Source organism: Hermetia illucens, chromosome 1 (assembly GCF_905115235.1).
Source record: "Hermetia illucens chromosome 1, iHerIll2.2.curated.20191125, whole genome shotgun sequence".
In the NCBI taxonomy this organism is placed as follows: Eukaryota; Metazoa; Arthropoda; class Insecta; order Diptera; family Stratiomyidae; genus Hermetia; species Hermetia illucens.
The window spans coordinates 132,672,879-132,695,037 of record NC_051849.1 but is presented as its reverse complement, the minus strand read 5'-3'; the positions used below and the strand labels follow the sequence as shown (position 1 = coordinate 132,695,037).

General features: G+C 40.8%; 1 protein-coding gene across 1 annotated transcript in view; it reads left to right on the top strand.

Annotated features, from left to right (window-relative positions):
• LOC119646743 overlaps positions 1-22,159 on the top strand; it is a 302,554-nt gene that overhangs the window by 266,499 nt on the left and 13,896 nt on the right. Inside the window, exons 2-3 of the mRNA XM_038047322.1 lie at positions 3,683-3,891; positions 4,006-4,141. Coding sequence (XP_037903250.1) covers positions 3,683-3,891; positions 4,006-4,141 — 345 coding nt within the window. The remainder of the gene's footprint in view (positions 1-3,682; positions 3,892-4,005; positions 4,142-22,159) is intronic.

The window sequence follows — 22,159 nt, the reverse complement described above, 5'->3', positions numbered from 1 at the left end:
GGCAAAATGAAACTCCGCTAGGGTCTTCAAATTCCTTTGAAATTTTGTTTCAATGCAGCACATTTTTCAGTCATATGAAGCTATGATAATAGTTATTCGTTTGTCTAAAGTCTCCCTCCTGCGTAGAGCATTCCAGGTAAACTACCTGTTCACGCTGCTCAGCTTTCTCGCAATAAATCAATGATGAGCAAGTGGAACTGTGATCTAGAGTCAGCACACATTCCTACAATGATTGCAAGGGGCAGGCGAATCCAGAGCGATACCTTTGCCGGTCAACCCTCCTAGGTCGTCTTTGATGCCTTCAAGGATATCCGTGGCAGTAGTTAGAAGGCATATACCTTCGCTTCCCCTCTCGTTCCATTCGAGCCGGGTGCCTTGCTTCGAAATTCTAACGATCATCCCCTTCTTCGTACGGTACTCATCAATATTCTTGGTCATGCTGTTTAAAGTTTGTGTATTTTGGCCAGGAAGAAAGTTTCCTTTCTACTGGACGGGGTTCGGGTCGCCGACACCGTTCGAAATTAATTCGGTTGACGGCCCCTCTCAAGGCCAATGTCAACACTTCTTTAGGAAGGCAACTTCTAAGTCTGCTGACGACTATATAGTCGATCTGTTCTTCGTTATCGCTCAATTAAAAAACCACTGATCTTGTATCGGATCCTGTGCTTGGGCATTGTACCGCCAATGACCTCTATATCGGAGATCTTCGTTGATGCTTAGCATGGCGCAACTGGGATGCAATAAAAAAAATAGAGTACCCCTTGCGATAGCCGTCAGCGTATTCACATCTGCTGCACTATGGTTTTCGAAGTGTATACTTACTTTAGGCTCCCATCATCGCACTTCTTAGGCGCGGAGCTTGCAGCTTATTTCATCGGGCCCTAAATATCCTTGTCAAGGAGCGTCCGTACATTCCACTAACCAACCATAAACCATTTTTGATTACTAACGGCCGTAGGGCTGGACTATTTCTAGAAAACAAAACTTTTAGTCTAACCTAGTGAATATTTTGCTTAGCTGTTTATAACATGCGTCGGCATTTCACTGTCCGAATTTGTGTAATTTCGTCACAAGAAACCCTTTAGGAGACGATATTATATGTAATAACTACGGCCAATTACAATTACCAATTGACTGTCGTCGACTGCGAGGCCCAAAATATAAAAAGACGGCGAAAATTATGTTTGCATGCCTGTCAGTATGACATGCAGTTCCAATGAAGTGACGACACGCTCCTGTATCTCTTTACGCCGGCCAGGCTTGGGCCGATGGATGGAGTTCTTTGAGGACTTAAGTACCCCACAAATTCGTCTGGCTTAAAGCCATATTGCGTTTTGATCTGCACCACGATGGATCCACTAATTATTAATTTCGAAGAAACTGCGAAAGTTACGTTGCATGTACCAACTTCCCATATGGATACTAGCACGCTGCGCCGAAAAATTTGCTCATCGATGCGATAGAGAAAGAAATTTGTAAAAATGCTTCTGTTTGCGAGAAATATCAGAACTATCAGCAAGGATGAAATTGAAAGTGGACCTGATCTCAAATATATTTAAATATAATGAGATCACACCACGAATCGTCCTTGCAATAAAATACGGAAATTATTCCTAAACTACAACTGGCATCTACCACAATTCAAAGAACCCAAGTTGTGCAAAACCACTTCATTCAAACTGCGCCGATGCCTGGAACAGTTTCATAACGCAGTACACCACTCGCTGATAACATCGATACGAGATATTTAAGTCGTTTCGCTCCCGACAGTTCACTGACAGTGATTGTGCCCGTTTCATTGGGGTGGGTTGACAAGAATTCTGTTTTGTTCAAAATCACTCCCAAATGGTGCTGCTTGAGTGGATTATTCCACTTTTGGGCAAGTTGCTCAAGATCAGCTTTGTTATGAGTCGCTAAGAAAACATAATCTGGATGGAGCAGGCGGCTGTTATATGTCCGGTGTGATAGTGACACAGAAGGGGTTTTGACATACCTAAGAGAGAAAGAGCAATTTTCCCGAATTCCTCTGGAAATATGTGTTGCCACAAGGCTTATTTGATTTGTGTAACAACGATCGAACGTCGTCTCTACATTCAGAAAAGCAATGTAGAGCAATGCCACTCCACCAAAAAAATTCTGAATGCACCCTTTGAGGCCCTGTGGAAAACAAAGCACTTATTGCATGATCGGGCCATGCAAATTATGGGGAAGACAAAGAAAGAGGCTAAGGATCATTTTGATCGTTGGAAGTCTTTGTAATTTGATTATGACTAAATATGGGTTGTAGTGTTTCATGGAATCTAAAGGGTTGATAGAAATTCAAAAAAAGAATGAAAGTGATCTTTTATAAATGAATATTTAAAGAAGTTTTCTCTGGTTATTGTCAAGTCGGGACGGGATAGGAACTTGAAAAAGGATAGTGGAGGTGCTAACCGATGCTAGATAGTAGGAAAAGAAAAATACTGTATACAAGTAAATATGTGTTTCAGCAGCTGGATGCAGGAGAAAGGCAAAATAAAATAATCTGCCTGCGGCGAAACCTCGGATAAAACACATGCCTTAAGCATCAATGCTTACTATAATAGTTTGGCAAAATATCTGTAAATTACATTGGCGATTTGCCTGCGTTATATTTCTCATTGATATTATCCTTATTGCGTCACTCTATAATAATTTATACTAAAGTTTTGGAGAAATGTTCCATTTTAGGTTAGTTCAATCAATGGAACCACCAATTTGCCAGCTATCTAAACCTTACTTTTAAATTCTTGGAAATGGGAATGTTAGACACTGTAACTGTCAAGTTAAATACGTGTAAGCTTTGAAGGGATCTATATAATATAATTCCCTCTTCTATTCCCAATAAAAATTCTTGAGCCGGAATTTATTTTATTACCTCGTTAATTATTCTATATCCTGGAAATATGATAGAAGACTCTCTTGGACTTCCCAACTGATACATTTCTTCGAATTGACCTATATAATTATATAAAGGAACTCAATATCTCTCAGTTGCTTCTTCGTCGTTTCTCTTGTCTATTGCTTTATGTCGAAATACAAAGTACTAACCCAAATATTGAAAGTGAAGTCATTCGAGAAAGGTGGTCTCATCTCTGCAGCCATTTCGTGAACACATGTACTAACTTCCAATTTCTGTCCTTTCAGAATGAAAATCGAAGCTCCGTATCTAATATTGTAAGGAATCCAAGTAATACTAGCTATTAATATTGCGACGGAAGCCGTCGGAAAACGGGTGCTACAGTGAAATATGTTCAAAGAAGTTGCTTTCATTCCAGAGCATAATAAACCTGGGAAAATTATGTCCGACTAATCCTTGCGTATAGTACAACAGCTAATTAAGACATTTATCTCACTTAGCCTAATGGGAGAATACTTTTTTATAATTAGCTATCCTCAGCATTTCATTGCTCAAAGAATTCGGTCTCGAGAACACTCTTGAGTTGTAGAAGACACACAGTCATGTTGTTTAAACCCGCAGGTTGCCCAGAACTAATTGAATTTATCTTGCGGTTACCTGGAAGATCCCAGGAATCAAACCATTCATTATTACTTATACGTCAGTATCCTTGCTGACCATGTTTGAAGCTTTCGGATGCTAGGCCCAGGAAAAGTCATTACGACAACGATACTAATTTTCTTACCGTTTCCTATCTCTTTGCAGAGTGCACTTACAGCTTGAGATTGATTGAGGTCAGGATACCAAAACATATCGTTAAGGGTAGCACGGCTACCTTGGAATGCTATTACAACTTGGACGGAGAGGCGTTATACTCGGTGAAATGGTATAAGGACGGCAACGAATTCTATCGATACGTGCCCAGAGATATGCCACCTGCACAAATATTCCTTCTGCCGGGCGTGTCTGTTGATGTAAGTTAATAGATTATGTATGGTTGTGGAGGAGCATTAACAGTGGGAAGAGGTTGCAGACAATATGATGAAAATTGGGTTCTAGTGATATGTGGTTTTCTCGTATATTTTCAGCTTCATAATTCCAGTGATGTACTAGTGACCTTGAAGAATGTCAATTTAGCGAGCACTGGGCGATTCAGGTGTGAAGTCTCCGCTGAAGCGCCATCGTTCCAGACCGTGTCAGACCATGGAGATATGATTGTTGTCTGTAAGTATTCAATTTGGTTTTATTTTATACAATAAACTCCAAAGAGTAAGAGGACCACATTTTAATTCCAAATGGAGAAGTAGAAACTAAAATACTACAATATTCTCTTTGCCCTTTGCATGGAAACGCAATACGATAGCGCTATAGTACTTAAAATATCTACAAAGTGGCAACTACCTCGAATGTCTCGAACATTTCTGATTCGTTGGATTTTCATTTGCTACTACATCTGCCAAAGCCTAGTCACTTGAAGTAATAACTCCAAGACATATCCAATAATTGAGCTAATTTACATATAAAACAGAAAAAATCATCGATCGTCTACCTAACTCCGAACTTCGTCAGCAATCTTCTTACGAATGATTATTTTACCGAATTTCCTTCTCATCTAAAACCATTGCAATATTTCCACGGATATCGTAAGAAATGGGAACTCATCTTTGAATTCGCCGCTTTCAGAATGTAATGGGAAAGCGCAGGCCTTCCACAGTCTTCAGTTCGTGAAACGAGAAACTTCCTATTTGCGGTAATACAACGTAAGATGATAGGGGGAGGCTTTCAACGCTTCTATGGTGGAAGAACAACGAACCCTACGCAAATTGAGTTTAAAAAATCTTTTGACTCGAAGCGAAATGAAATTCCAAATGAAAAAGTGGAAAGTTAAAACGCTACAATATTCCCTTTGCTCGGAGAACGAGCTCAAGTCGGGGCACAAACGATTCTATAAACGTGAAGTATAGCCACAAAGCAAACGGTATTGAGATTTCAGTCGAATCTACCAGTGATTTCCTATTCTGTCTCCTGTCCTCCATCATTCTGCTTTCAGTCATCTTAAAGACGTTTGTTTTCTTAAGCTCGCTAAGAAAAATAGTCACCGCAAAACGAACCCTCGGTATATGTTCTTGATTTACGCTCGGCATTTTTAATCACCCATTCCATTTTCGGTTCGAACTTCCATGATTATTCCTCAATAATTCTTCAATTTGAATATCCTCCGGCCAAGCAGCAACAAAGGTTCCCCGTTCGGCCAGTTCATTCAGCCGAACAGGATTTCTTTTCGACAAAGGCCCCTTGGGGAGTTGCGAGACTTGTTTGCTGTAATCAAACGTACACTAATTGGCAAAGTTGCTTGTTTTCCATTTGCGTTCAACTGGGTTGCTCCCATCTGCTGAAAAATAGATAAGCATGCCACCTACACTAGGATCCGACCCCTCCAATCTAACGTAAATGTTTTCGTTTCAGTATTTCTGTATTCGTGCAAAATAACATAACGAAAAGGATGTTTGATAGAAAACAACTTTTACTACAAAGTAACATCGTAAAATCAATTAATGCATCCGAAGTTGAGTTTATAAATAGGTACCAAATCCGAAATATTACGTCTAGGGCATTGATCAGGAAATCAGGCTGATGACTTCGTCCTTTCTACCGAAATGAATTACTTCGGCCTAAAGTGTATCTGCTTTCATTCAGCAGAGAAAAATATTTCACATAAATTTTCCCTTGCATGAAATCCGTTCCTTTCTATTTTCGTGTACTTGTCAGTAAGTTACAAAGTATTCCTCCATATTCTGGCATTGTTGCTGCAAAATGCGCTTTTAGAAGACTTCTGAGATAATATATAAATCTTCGAATATTTGTTCTCTACCTAAGCAAAGCAGAAGATGTTATGGTTTATAGTGACTTGCCAACCGAAATGTGTACACTACCTTATGCAAAGTCGACAAAGTCTAGGTTCAACATTTTCCTGTTTCTGGAATTGATAAGGATTGAACTAGACTGGCAAAAACCACTTCACAAATCATATTAATACATGGTTCCAGGGATGATATTAAATTCGGTCGAATAGAGCTTTGGAAAAGCTATTTGTAGAGTGTAATTATATCTCGTCGACATATTGATATCTTAGGATCACATGAAGCCGATTCACTCTGAAATAGTCGGTTCAGACGTAATTACAGATTAATGCAGATTACTATAGGAAGGAACGCGAATATGCCGCATGTTCCAAGCCAATGTAAAGGAAGTGCGTTTGAGACAATGTAGTACAATCCACAGTAAAGGCAAAAAAATGGAGAGATCTGTGGTAAGATGAGGAATATATATATCTATAAACCGCGGTCCATAACAGGACAACCCGGGAAACAGCAGTTAAAATCATTACTCCTTGAAAGTATTCCACAATAACCCTTGAAAGAAACTGTGAGGTGAGGGTTGAAAATTCACTGAAAGCCTTACCCTGCTTATCGTACAAGGCGGTTTAAAAGGATAGAAAATTGTGAGCTAGCAACCTGAAAATTTCGAAACTTTACTGTTAGCGAAAATACAACTGACCTCACGGCTATGCCCGCGAAAACAGACTGTGATTGGTTTCTAAAACCTGCGCATGCTCCCTGACACCCGTATCGAGGGCCCCAAAAATAATATAATCTGACATTCTTGGCCTTAGCGTAATAAGATGGTGGGACTCTGAAGAGAACTCCTCCCTTACGTCAATATGTTTTTATGGAAAGCCAAGTAGTAGCACAAGCAAATTCGCTTGTGGGTCCGCCATTTCTCGCAAGATTGGAGAGCTATAATCCCCAACTTCAACATCGATCTAACTGCCATTCGGCAGTAGAAGAGTTATTTTTCTCTTTGGACGCCTGATTCACTAAGTAACTTACCTGAGAATATCGATTAGCGTTCGGAAGCCATCAAAACTCCTCCTCTCGGATGGTACTCAGGTCGTCGGTTACGTTCCGAAGGAGTTGAAGGCTATATTGAGTAATGGCTACTACTCCGATACTATGCAAAATCCCGGGAAGTTGAACGTAGTGTGGGCCATGACAAAAGGGAATTCGCTACTGCCCTAGTTAGATAAACAGAAGACTCCGCAGAACGCAATGACTTAAAGAGTATATAACGCATCACAAAGGAACTCGCATATGGTTACAAAACTTTCCATGGTCCTACGAAGGATGTTAACTATCCACTCCTCATCCACGATCATAAGCAGCTGAAGATGTGTAAGGACCATTTCATCACGGTACTTAGCCGTATCTCATTCGGTGGCAAAAAGAAATTATCGCGGCTATCAATGCACTTAAACGAAGTAAAGTCGCTGTATTCGACGGCCTCTACGCAGAAATATCTAGTATTGCACTTGCAGTTCCAGATCTGCTGTTTCTGTTCGTGCGGAAGCCCTAGGCAGCCGAGACCTTTCCCAAAGATTGGAAGAAAGTAATGATGGTTAATATTTCAAAGAAGTGCACCCCTCTGCCTGGGTGGCGTCGAACTGGATACCGTTCGCTGCCTTGTCTAAAATCTAGAAGCGCAGTTATGCCAACACCAAGATAAAGTCGAGACTGTTGTATGCTACTGTTCTTTATGTGTTGCTAGATGGGAGTAACACATGAGGGAGCAGTGGAGCTAGAGAGCAGTCATATATACAGAAAGTAACGCGAATATGCCACTTGCAGTCCCCAAGCCAGCGCGAACGAAGAGGGTTTCAGACAACTTGCTTAGTGCAGTACAGTAAATTCAAATAGAATTGAAGAGATCAGCGAAAAAGATGAGAAATACATACAATTCCATCATGCTAAACACGAACTGGTTTCTCCTAATGAATGGTCCCAAGGCAAGCCGATCAGGAGACAGTATTCAGTTTACCCTTGAAAATATTGCACCATGATCCTTGGAAGGGCATCCACTAGACGACAAGAGAGAAAAATTTACGAGGACTCTCAAGATATCCTCGCTGTTATCATAATAATAATAATCAATGGCGCAACAATCCAATTGGACCAGGACCTTGAAGTGTGTTAGACCACTTCATTCAAGACCGTAACGGTACACTACAGGATTACAGTACTTTGTAGAGGACAATGTGCACTCGCCCGAGGCTACTACCCTGATTTGACCCAGGTACTCATTCACAGCTGAGTCGACTTGTATCTGATGTCAAGTCACGATACAAATCCCACTGAACCGCGACCTTCCACATGACAGCCTTGTGCTCTAACTACTTAGATATCCGGCCGCTGTATTACAAGACTCTTCTGTCAGCGGTAATGCGCGCATGAAATATAAGACCAACACATCTGTGATAAAAAAAGGCAAGCGACAACGGCTTTACGGTTTCTTACCAGGGCAGAGGCAAATCGTCAGACGCTGCCTCACCTCTGCCCTGGGAGCAGCGTGACCTGGAACGAAGCCAAGATTTAAGAATCAAAGTTTTCGCGATGGGCTTCTCCATTTGGGAGATTAGGCTGCCTTGGCCGCACCAGGTGATCCCGGCTTTGAGTTCTGGCGGTCGGCTCAAGTTCACTATTGTGAACAATGAAATGCGCAGGACCTTGGTTACCGGGCCTCGAAAGAAGGCAGAGGACAACGCCCGCATGTTGGTGAGAAGAATCCGGGTATGGACTTCGGACACTGGAGGGTAAAGTTCATGAATGCGAGGAAGGACAAATTTAAAAATGTGAAGGATTTCAGCTTGGTTTTCGAACTGGATCAAAAGAGTCTGAGTGTGCTCAAGGGAAGTCACCATATGGTGCTCCACTTTTCCTAGATAATATCAAGAAACTGTTGGGCCTCATCTCCATTTTGAGAGCGAAGAACAATGATGGACTTCGACTTACACAATATACAGCAAATTAACCTGCAGCATGCTAAAGCCTCCTCCCATTTGCTGTTAGCGAGACTGACAAACCTGCAGGACTATTTGTTGGAGCTGTAGCAAATGCTGTATAAGAGGAGAGAAGCCATTTGATTTCATCACTTCAGCTAGTCCCGTGAAGTAATTGACCTAACAACCTGCACTTCAAAAGTTTCACAGTTGATTACACACTGGCAGGGAATTCTGGAGCGGCCAGCTTCCGGTTTGAAAGGTTTTGTGTATTTCTTTGATAAAGACATTTGAGTGTGCAGAAGTAGTATATAGCGCATAATATATAGGTAATATATGAATTTGTCCGGACAGCTGAGTGGTTGGAGCACAAGGCTGTCTTACGGAAGGTCGCGGTTCAAATCTCACTGGTGGCAGTCGGATTTGTATCGTGATTCGACGTCGGATACCAGTCGACTCAGCTGTGAATGAGTTCTGAGTCAAATCAGGGTAATAATCTCGGGCGAGCGCAATGCTGACCACATTGCTTCCTAGCGTGTACTGTAGGGTACCGTTACGGTCTTGAATGAAGTGCTCTAACACGCCACAAGAGTATTATTATAATAGTATATTACTAAATTTTGAGAAACTGAATGCGGATCCCCGCTTAAGTTCTCCTTAGAATAAAGTTTTGCAGTGATGTAGGCTATAATATGGAGGATACGGACTAACAAAATTATAAGACGGGAAATTGTCGCTTCGTGCAAATTTATTACAACCTTATATTTACAACGTCAGCATAACACTAAAGTAAATATTTTGTCATAGTATATAAATATACATTACAGCTAAGTATAAAAAGGGAAAATATTGACTCAAAAATACCCAAAACCTTTCCTAAATCAAGCGCCGAGTTTCCGGTTTTCTACTTGTCTATTAGTCGATTTGATGTAGGAAAGGATATCGAACACTCCTGCTGTGCCAGTGACAAAAAGAGTTAAATGGCGCGTAAATTTCGAAGAGTTGCTAACTCTATCTACTAATAGCACGGAAGTAGGAGAGGCAATCAAATAGATGATAGAAATAGCGACAGGATGCAACGACATTGCAGTTCAGCGCCAGAGCAGAAGAGTTGGGGCCTAACACCCACTTCTTCTGTTGCATCACCCTGGTCTTCTCGGTTATCTACGGATCGAGCAGTATCTACCGCAGGGTTGTCTGCCCTAACGTCCTCTATGGTTCGGAGTGCTACCTGGCTACTAAAGACAATGAACGGCGCTTCACCGCAATGGAGACGAAGATGATATGTAACACACTATGATCGCGTCTGAAATGGGTATATTCGCAACGAATATGGGGTTGGCCATATCATGCAAAAATTGGGGCAGAGATGTGTTCGATGGTCATGCATCTCAACTAGCTAAGATAGATGTAAGCATCTAAGTCGATGGAAAACGACCAAAAGGCCGCTAAAACAACAATGGCTTGATACCCTACATAGTGATTTGAGTCTGCTGAGCCGAACTTGGCACTGAACAGTATAAAGGCTAAAGAAGAAGAAGATTGACGAATGCATTCCCAAAGTTATGATAATTAAAATCCACCAAGACAATATCGAAATTTCAGACATTAACACGAAAGTCGGAAGGAGCCGTTACATTGTGGGATGGTAGGAAACGCGATTTCCATGATGTATCAAACTATAATGAACAGAAGCCCTGCATCAAAACATACAGAAGGGCGTGGATATGCAATAACAACCTCTTACAAAAGTAATTGCCAAGGAAATATTATACTAGGAATACAATGTGAACTGCAAACAAACATACCACAGTGACCATCCAGTATTATCCAGAATGTTGCGGCAATATAACGGCAAAGAGTTGATAATCAGCCCAATGAAACTATAACAACAATCGTCGCGAAACTTCAAATTTTGATCTTAAATAAGATGATGGGTTGGCCTAAAGCCGTTTAACCTCACGCTGGAGTTTGTAATGATTTGATTTGATTTAACCAATTTAATTGAACGCCTCAGATGGTGTTCTATGCAGATGATCCAAATCATATGCAAATAAAAAAATTATAAAATTAGACAATTTGGCTTGCAAGCGAAAGCGATGGTACAAGTTGGTAGGTAGACCCCCATCACAGAACAAAACACCAGACAAATACTAATTAGAGAATCAAAAAGCTTGGTTTACCTCAGGTTACTAATAATGAACGACAGTGATGAAATCATTGAATTTTCGTTAATCCGGGTAGTTAACAAGCAACTTTTTCCATGTTTGGCGTCCTGGAACTCATAAAAATGACATCAACGATCTTTGAATAGTAAGAGAGTATTTGTCAACTGGTTTCGGCCGATTGCGCCACCGATCCTTCACTATCTGTTCATCGTCCTTAATAGTCGGTCAGCACTCAGAATGAAAAAACGACTGGGCGGAGGGCATTGTGATCAATTAGATTTGAGATGCTTGTTGATCCGTCAATCACAAAGAACGCCAGTTGTCAAAAGTCATTTCATTCATAATGTAGTTGATCATTGATTTCTAGCGTTGCCACTTGCGATGATAGTGCGTGTTTTATTGGTTTCATTTGCAAAACTTCTGTTTTATTCACTTGTTGGCAAGTTGTAGGGCGCTGGACGTTGGACAATGTCCATAATAAGAACAAAGAGGAGTAATGAGGGGGCACTTTTTTGATGAGGCACGAAGCGGTTTTGAAACTAAGTGTTGTTGCAAAGCAGAATAGATCTGATTTTCCGCGACGGCTGAAGAAACTATTACGAAATTTGGTGAGACTGTATAGTCTGTGAAACCTTGTTTACAATGAGTGGCAGAACTTTGTGTTGACTTTAAAGGAGGGCCTCCCCATATATGTGAAAGGGAGATGTAAATTTGTCCTTCGGCATATGGTCATGTGGGATATCAAAAGAAATCAGCCCCAGCTTCTCTATTAGTATAAATGTATCTTCTCAGATATCGTCCCATGCTGAGAGGGTACATTTATAAATATAAATTTATAATTATTCAGAAGCAAATTCATACATATATGTATATATACACGTGTTCTTTAATTTAGGTGCCTACACTATATATGTATCTATGTAGGCAGTGATAAAAGTAATAATTATCTATTCAATATTCATATCTGAGTATTTTGGAATACGGGAAAGAATATTTTGAATTTTTAGCTCCAAACAGTTGCAAAAAGTGTCTCACATTAAAAAAAACACAAAATTATCCTACGGTTTGTTAACTTATTTATTTTGTTTAACCTTTGGTGAGAATCTATCTGAATCTTGCACCAATTAATTCACACTGTAGAAATATCTGCAAATAAACACGTAAGTTCTAAGACAAAAATTTCCCTACGATTAAGTAATCGGCTGACGAATTGCACTTAAATTTGTTATATATAATATTTTGAGTTTTTTTTTCTTACGTGTTGCGTGTGGTTCTGTTGGTGTCTATGGGGTGCAAGGAGCGGTAGTGGTCGTTGACATATCGCAAAATCTTCGCTAGTGGGCGTCATGCTTCCGACTGGGGTTGGAGTATATTACTAGCAAAAATCTGATGCTTGACGCGTCAATTGACAGGCCACGCACATGGAAAATATCTCGTGCACTCCGCTTCCTCATTACAGGATGAACAGATACCATCTTTAAGAATTCGAATATGGCGACAGGATAATCTTTGCCGTATATTTGTTTAGTTCTGACAGGGAAAGTTTGGCATGTCTAGCGGCATTTAGATTCTGGTATTTGTCCTTATGGAAAGGTTTTTTCCTGTTTTGGATAGCAGCATTAGCCAAAGCTAGTGATACTCCAAATGCTTTTTTACCAAAAGCTTTAACAAAAACAAACAAGTCGGGAAATCAGAAGCTGTACGCTTCAGGTATAAAAGCTCTTGTGTGTTTCTTTTATAAAGACATTTAAGTGTGCATTTGCCCCATTAGTACTTAGCCCCTAATATATGCATATTCTCACATAATATCCACTTTCAAATACACTTACTAATAGTTTATTTACAATTTTTAGAAATTAGACTGCAACCCAACTTAAGTTCATCCTAGGAGCACCAGCATAGAGGACAAAGTCTCCCATAACTTGCCAAGTTTCATGAAAATCTGACAATTAGTGTGAAACTTATAGCAGTTTAAACTTTTTAATTTTGCCTGAATTAACTGCATCAAGAGCCATGCAAATAAGATGCTGACGTGATAATTAACGAGAATAATTGACATTCGGGTGAAATATTAAAATTCCTTTCCCTAGCCCTTTTTCAAATTTTCTGTGAAGCAAAATCTTGTTAGAATCGAGTTGATGTCTGTCTGTCCGTCTGTCTGTCTGTCACACCCGATTTTTTGGAAACGGCTGCACCGATTGTCACGAAAGTTGGTTAGAGCGTGTGGTACCATTTTATATTATGTTTAAGGAGGGGGCTCCTCATACTGCGAAAGGAGGGATTTTTTTCACAGAATGTGGCCATGTGGAGTATCAAATGAAAGATCCCAATTAGTACTTTTCGAAACTGATATTTGATCTTGAGTGAAACGTAAGGGAATGAGGGCTCAAAATATGACCTTCACAAAATGTACTAGGTTAGCGAAAAATCTTCAAAAAATTACAGTTATGCATCTAAATGAAATCTAGGCCTCAAACAGCATCTCGTTCCGATATCTGCATAAATAAAGTTAATGAAAGTATATTGGCTTTTTATAGAAATTTAGCCGGAAGCCCCCCTTAATCCGTTCTATAAGCACAAAATTTGGCAGTGGTTTAAAGGATTACATAAGACATAACTTTGGAAAGGAAGGACATCCAACTATTATTAGCAAAGTTATAGTTTTAAATTGTGTGAATTTCATGCATTCTCAAACGTGTATGACGTCCTGGTTTATGTTCTTGATGAACGAAATCTTAAATTTCCATATTGATTTCTTTATGCCAACTCAACGTTTTCGGTTTCATGGAAGACTAAATATGTATATGCTACTAGTTAGTTAATTATCAGTAAATATGGATAAGATAACAGTATTTCAGCAATAGCATTTTAGAGATGATCTTGTTTCCGATATTGATAGGGCTCAAAATGTGTATCCCAAAAAGGGAAACAGATTTCATTCTCAAAACCTATCCATCCGAAAAATTTGAAAAAAATCACAGTAACGTAACTACATGTAATCTAGACCTCAAAATATATCCCATTCCGATATTTGCCCAAATAAAGTTAATAACAGTATGCCATGTTTTAGAAATTCACCAGAACACCCCCCTTATGTTCATCCCTGAAAAACAAAATTTGACATCATCATAGGCGATAATATTGGCCATAATTCTGGAATTGAAGTCTGAAGGCAATCCAATTTTTTTTCTTTTTCTTCAGCCTTTGTCCCGTTCATAAGCGGAGTCGACTCGTCGTGATCGGCTTCGCCATTTAGCTCTGTCGAATGCCTGATCTGGGTGCAATCTCGAGGCTTTCAAATCCCCATCTTGCGTATCAAGCCACCGTTGCTTAGGTCTGCCTTTTGGTCGTTTACCATCGACTTCGATGTTCAGACCAATCTTGGCAAGTGAATTCTCGTTTACACGAATTGCGTGACCATACCACCGAAGACGCCTCTCTCGCAACTTTTCCACGATCGGTGCAACCCCATAACGATCGCGGATATCTTCATTTCGGATGTGATCTAAACGTGATCTAAACTAGTCCAACGTAGCATGTTCGTCTCCATTACCGCAAGACGCCGTTCATTGTCTTTTATGGTCGGCCAACATTCAGAACCATAGAGAGCGACTGGACGGACGACATTGCGGTAAATTTTAGATTTGAGACGTTGGTTGATACGTCGATCACAAAGGACACCAGTTGTGGAACGCCACCTCATCCAGGTTGTGTTAATGCGTGAAGCAATTTCATAACGCAGTTCTCCATTGGCTGATAGCGTTGACCCGAGGTATTTAAATCGCTCAGTTCTCGGCAGATCACTGCCGCTGACAGTGCTTGTGCTTGTTTCATGGGGATCGGTCGTCAAAAATTCAGTTTTGTTTTAATTCAATCTAAGACCGTGTTGCATGAGGCGATCATTCCATTTTTGAACAAGTTGCTCGAGATCATTTTTGCTTTTGCTAGGAAAACATCATCTGCATAAAGCAGTGTGCAGGGCGCTGGACGCTGGATATCCCGTGCGACGGTGTCCATAACAAGGACAAAGAGGAGTGGTGAGAGGGCACATCCTTGATGAACTCCAACAGAGACACGAAGCGGTTTTAATACACCCGCCATACTTCGAACTTTACTTTTCGGATCGTGTTCCTCTGGCACGAAGTGTTGTCGTAAAGCATACCAGATGAGTTCGTGTGGTACACGGTCAAACGTTTTCTCTAGATCCAGAAAGGCAATGTAAAGAGGGCGATGCTTCTCACGGTGTTTCTCCATGAGTAACCGCGCAGCGTGTATTGCGTCAGTAGTTCCGCAGTTCTTGACAAATCCGGCTTGATTCACGGTTATTTCAACGATTTCGCGAATATGGTTGTCAAGAATGCGTTCAAAAATCTTCATGGTATAGGAAAGTAACCGGATCGGACGGTAATTTGAACATTCTGCTGGGCTACCTTTCTTTTTCCATATTGGAACAGTGGTACTTTCTTGCCAGTCAGATGGTGTTCTTCCTTCCTGAATAACCCGATTAAAGAATTCACTGAGCCACAGTGTTAGGTCCCAGCTCTTCGCTTTCCAGAGCTCAGATGCGATGTCGTCAGGTCCTGTTGCTTTCCCCGATTTCATTTGTTTTATTGCTTCCTCGACTTCAGTTGCGCTGACTGGTGGAACTGCTCCAAATGTCGGCAATGACTGTGGAAGTGGAGGATGAGCAAATTCTTCAGTTAAAATCTGCTCGAAGTATTCTCGCCATCTATCCGTTGCGGCTCGACGGTTGGTAAGCAAAGTACCGTTCTTGTCATTGACACAACAGAAGTGTTCGATATCCTGTGTGCGTTCATCACGGCTTTTAGCAAGTCGATACAAATCTCGCTCGCCATCCCGAGTGTCCAGTTTATCGTAAAGATTTTTGAAATGGTTCGCTCGGGTGACAGCGACCGCTTTCTTTGCTTCTTATAAATTTGCCAATTAGCAGGCGTTTTATCGTCGAGAAATTTGTGGTAGAGGCGTTTCTTTTCACGGACCTTCATTTCAACATCATCATTCCAAAGCCAAGTATCTCGGTTGATGTACCGCTTACCCGGCTTGGAGACCCCGAGGGTTGCAGAGGCCGCTTTGTGGATCGTGTCTTTCATTTGGTTCCATGATCCTTCCACATTCGTAATGGTTGGCAATCGTATGAGTGAGACCGTTTCTTCTTTCTTCTCACCAAATCGCCACCATTTAATGCGCGGCGGGCCAGTGCGTTCCTCACGCTGTTTTATCGGTGGCTTAATTCGCAGGACGGCAATCAACGGCCGATGTTGAGGTGCCATGGTCTCATAGGGAACGACTTTGCAATCAGTGACAGTGGTAAAATGTTGGCGTTTTATGAGAATATAGTCGATTTACGTTTTATTGTTCCCACTATAAAATGTGGGAAGATGAGACAATCGTTTGATGAACCATGCATTCATAAGTACAAGGTCATGGGTGTCCACAAAATCGATTATACGCTCGCCACCTTCATTGCGCGCTCCGAACCCCTTTCCCCCATGGCACCTGTTACCGTCTGCCTCTTCACCCCCATGACCGGCAATGGTTATGTAATCGTCAGCAGGCACGTGACAAGTCTTTTCATCGAGAAGTTGCCAGAAGGCATCTTTCTCGGTATCAGGTCGGCCTGTCTGTGGTGCATACGCGGTGAAGAAGTGAATAGTGCGATCAGCTGATATAATGGTGAGCTTCATCAGCCGATCATCAAATCGTTCGACTTCTTTAATGGCATCACGGAAACCCTCTGAGATGGCAATGCCAACACCATATTGAGTGTATGGGTTACCAAAATAGAGAAGTTTGTAGCCATTTTTACCGCGTCCGCGTTCAATGTCGCAGCTTTTGGCACCAGAACATCGGGTTTCTTGCAGAGCGCAGATGTCAATGCACCTTTTCCGAAGGGCTCTTGCGAGTTCCTCAGTCTTTCCAGTTAGGGTACCAACATTTAGCGTGCAGACACGTATTTGTTTTGTTCCTTGTGTGCGGACTAACTTGCTTACGTCCTGACGCAGTCCATGCGTCAAGAACCCTTGCCCATTTCTCGACAGGACTGGGGCCCGTTCTGCCGCGTCGACTGAGGTGGACGCCCTAGCATTTCTCCGAGGCTTGTGACTAAATCCGATCATCATGTTTGTAACGACATTTTATGCATTTTCTTGGTCGACCTGTCGCGGGGCCTGTCACCAACACAAGTCTGAAGGCAATCCATCTATTATTAAAAAGTTAGAAGAGGCCAAAGTTTCGCATTCCAAATAAATTTATGGCACTCTGAGACGTGTATGACATCATCATCATATAAAGTGAACTTATATGAATGGCGGGGTCATTTAGTTTCCCTTTTTTTGCTTCTTATGTATGTGTATGTATACGTATGTGCTAATAAAGCTTGCGGGTAGCAACTAATATAGTAGACATGTGTGCACCTGGTTACCAACGGCTTTTAATTTACGTACATAACAAATATGTACGCTTTTGTGGACGGAGTAAAGTGAAATCCTTGAAAGTGTTTGTTTATTTAGGATGAACACAGCATTTATGTCGTTGATATGTCTGTACTTATGTTCTTGGAGTTTGGCAAAATATGACGGAATATTTTGTATTCTTAGCGAAGCGTCCAGCTTCCAGTATCCCGACTTGTTTGTATTTGTTGTAGATTAACTTCTCCACATTTGTGAATAATATCAAACTTCTAATGTGAAGCATATAAATTTACTATTATGAATACAGTGCTTTTCAGATCAATTTTTTTGTGCAAACCTGAAGCGTCTAGCTTCCGGTTTCCCGACTTGTCTCCAACTAATTGAGAAGCTTCTATTGCACATTACATTAAGAAATGTCCATAGCAAAGTATCTTTAATTTTCATTTTTTTAAAACAATATGTCAATATGTCTTCCGGTTTCCTTCGAGGTTAGCGCGGAACTCGAGGTCACCTTCAAAACTGGATTTCTCCTTCCGTGATGAACTCGCATCTGCTGATAGACCTGGTGACTTCCCCGTAGATCTCTGGATTCGCAATTTAAAATCAAATTTATAACGACCTATTGATTCTTCTTATCATTAAATAGTGCGATTTCCGCGCAACTTCCGCGCCTCATATTCTCAGCATGGAAACCTTTACTTCTCAAAAGCTGTTCTACATTCTGTCTTGAATGTTTATATCGTTAGTTGATAAGAAGCCAAATTGATTTGGGAGGGAAGCCTTACGTGTTGACTTTTTGGGCATTTAAAACTCTTAAAATTTGACCTTAACGTCGAAGCTTCCGGAAAAGAAACTAAATATTTTCAGGTGGAAAGGTGTATCCTGTATTTTATGAAACATTGGGTAATTATTTGCGCGAATTGCAATACGGAATACATGTTTACTAGCATTTCTAAAGGTTTATTTTATTGCTCTAGAAGATTACGAAACTAAGGACTAGACTTGCGGCGAAATATGAAGAATATGTCTATCAATGAACATGATAATCTTCATCTGTTTGCTTCAGTTAGCAGAGAAGGTATCTAGATTTCATATATTCTGACAAATTAAATTCAATTACTCGCTGCACAATACGAGTATATGTATGCTAACATACGCACATGTGAACATATCATATCCTTAGGCATATACCAACGTATCTCCTAGATTCAATCCTGAAGTCTTTGTCTTGCGGCAATGACCTCCCCTTGTCCACTTTGCAGATACAACTATTATTATTTTTTGCAAATTGAATGGTTATGTCGTTTGTGTTCCTTTAAGTTGGCAGCATATCATTTATATGCCTCAGGTGCAAATAGTCGATGAGAGGTAAAAGTAAAGTGTGCTGAGATAATATGCAACTTCGGTCGATTTGATTCGAAATAGGATGTTTCATGATTCAAAGGCAAAATAATTTGAGTACTATTGAAAACTTTGTTCCAAGGGGTGTTAAGAAAAGGAGAAGAATTGTAGCTGATTAGCTGCAAATTTGTTTGAAACAAATTCTTGCTGCAATGTTCGCCACAACATTGGAAGAAAGTCCTCTTCAAGATTACTTTGCGTCCAAAACTTCTAGATACTTCCCAATCACCTACTTTTGAGTCAAACGATTCGAAATTAATTTCTTTGAACAATTTTCGAGAATATTTCAACTTTTCATATACAGCCACGTATGTTCCTCCCCTTGGAATGGGAACATGGACTTGTTCCAAGATGGAAAAGTTCAAATAGACACATGGCCTATTAAGTATACACGAGGAATATTTGTTTTGCGTTACTTTTCCGTTCTCCGTGAGTGTTATGAATAAGAAAGTAAACGGTCCTTGGCGACACAACAGAATGAAAAAAGTTTTTCCCTTGCGCTGCGGAAAAGTTTGCGCCCCTCACATCATCGCCGCTCAGCTGAGTTTGAAATGCAATTCATCCGCGTCCTTCAAAAAGATTTTATCGCAACTTCTTACTTTTTATCTCCTGAAATGTTGATTGTCGATTACACGGCAAATTTACCATTTAATGCGTCAAGAATCCGGGGCCACATTCGTGGGGGAAAAGGGAGCTCATAGAATAATTTATACTAATGGGCGTGCTAGAAATGGGAACGACACTAAGTGATTGAAGTCAAGTCGACATTTTGCCGTAATCTCCGGAGCGAACGGTCGTGTTAAACTTAATTTTCGCTTGATAATTTGGCACAGGATAGACACTAATTAAAGGCAGATAATGACACCGTTTCCGAATGTACGATGGCGAGCGGGCGACAGGCATCCGATCCTTGGTCGGAGTAGCAGCCGAACCCAACGGCCAAGACGTGCGGGAGCAACAATTTGTGAATTACATACTTTCGATGGTTGAACAAAACTTTTTAATGCCCTGTCGCCTTGAAATTCCATCTTTCTCGGCTTCCTCGTCCCTTGCCACGCTCGACATTTCAGATATTTTCACAGGACTCTTGGCACTCGCTATAACCCGAGTCATAACACACTTTCAGGCGTCACTTCACCCGAGCACGAACGATTTTATTGGTTTCTGCCGACCCTAACTGCTAGTAGTGTGGTGGAGCAAATTTCGGGATATTTAAGTCGTTAAAAAGTGTCTAGATGTGACAATAATACGGCTAACCTCAAGGGAGAAGTTCACAGATGTAAGGCGTAGAAGAGCGCCTGAAACAGTGCTGAGCGGCCGGGGTGAATTGTCGACTTTTATGTCAGCCAAATTAAATTTAAACTTTACTGGTTGCTCGTTTGATGGCGAGTTGTCAGCCGTAACTGACTGGGATCTGTTAACTTAAGCAAATTCTTGAAAGCGATGTGACATGAATATCAATAAGAAATGACCTTGCTGTTGATTTTATGATCCGCTTTATTTGTTTGAAAATTAGTTGGGACACCTCTCGTCAATATCCTCTTTTTCGCCAATCTGGGTAGATGAAGTGAGAATAATTCGCGAAACCTGTTGGTATACGGATAGCAGGGGATAAGTTGTTCTTATAATCCAATCTGGTGACAGAATAACTTTTCAAGGTCTATTTGACTGGTGGCAGCATTGTCTCGAGGCATTAAGTGTCTGCGGATTTTCAAAAATATTCTTCTCTTTTCAAGTTGACATTCAGGCCTACGATGGAAAATTTTATTTATGCACTAATGCGTCACTAATGCGTTGGTCCTTATTAAATTTTAAGACGACAGGGGTAAATTCCTTTCTCAAGTTATGCCTTTATAGAGGAAACCTTTATACTTTGAGTGACTATTAAAATAGTTTGTTGCTGGGAATTCTCGAATAAGAAGGAAGAAATAGATCTGTTGAAAAGTTCACATATGAAATAATACTTTCCCAAACAAAGTCTACGCAGTGACAACTCACTCAGAGCATGAAATCATCTTGTGATCATATTCTGGGTGTCGTCCGCCTGTTTGCCACACCCATTCTTTTCTGGAATCTTTCCATATACATATATAGAGTAGAAATTTGGTTGAGGTGCTTGAAATATTACCATAGTAGGTAATGTGAGTAACATCACCTGTTATTATTCTTACCGTACACGTGATGTTATACCACGAGAATGGTATTTGCCCTGTAATATTCCTCTATCTTGCCCTGCAAACATTCTACTTCTTGTTCGCCCTTATTCGATTCAGAAGTATACATTGCGTAAAATGTACGGCAACGCCAAATAGTATCACTTAAAAGTATTTGTATTTTCCATTGCATTGCAACTGAGTTATCACACACAAACACATTTTTCTAGCCAAAACTCTCGAAAAAGAAGAGGGAGTCATATCGCCAATGATTTGTAAGCGATAATCGGGATTGGCTCGGCACCAGTAAACCGCCACAGCCACTTGTTTGGTAATGCTTTGAAATATGATGTCGTATCTGTGCGCACATCACCACCAAAATCATCATTACTGTGGTGATGCTAACTGATGCCGCATTGTTATGTGATGTTGTGATGTTCGGATCAAGTTCTGTGGTGGTAATGTGGTGTTACACTTTAAGGTGATATAAGGAACCGTGCTCAGCAGAGGAAAGAGGGGGCGGGGGTGATGCTACCTTCGTAATCTTAGAGAACCCAATCCCGCTACCAACACTGCGAAAAATGCTGAATAATCCCCCCCCCCCCCCGTGATATTATATATACGACCTACCCCCTATCGCTCAATTAATTCTTTGTGGTACGGAAATATATTCGCTGTACTGCCTCGAACCGAAGCACATACTAGCTATGCGAGTCATCACAACTGATATAAAAATATGAAGCATTGCTCATCAACTACTCGCTTTTGTCATGAGGTCTGATTATCGATTCCTTCACAGTGTTACAATTTCGTCTATTATGGCATACGTTTCTGCAGCTGTCCAACCACCGGCCCAGACTGTTTCCAATCAGATAGATTGATTGGTTGCTCGTCAAATTCACGATATCGATATGAAGGTTTCGAGCGGACAAGAAATTGGAATGCAATAATGCTTTCACCGATCATGATTTCCTGATATTGGAAATTTTTCGTCCCTTGAAGCTACAGATACAGGTGTCTAGCCGCTTCATATAATCCGCGGAATAAATAAATATGGCATGCAACAACTGGCATAACAATAACTCACCTGTTCCAGCATCTGTACTGTAAGATGTACATGAAGAAACAAGGGAAATGGCAACTCCGAATTTCAAGAACAGACTAGCTGTACATGATTGGTGTCTGTCTCGATGACAATGAATCTTCCTTAGTATTTCTATGTCGGCAGTCACTGTGACACTCCTTTCTGGCGGACA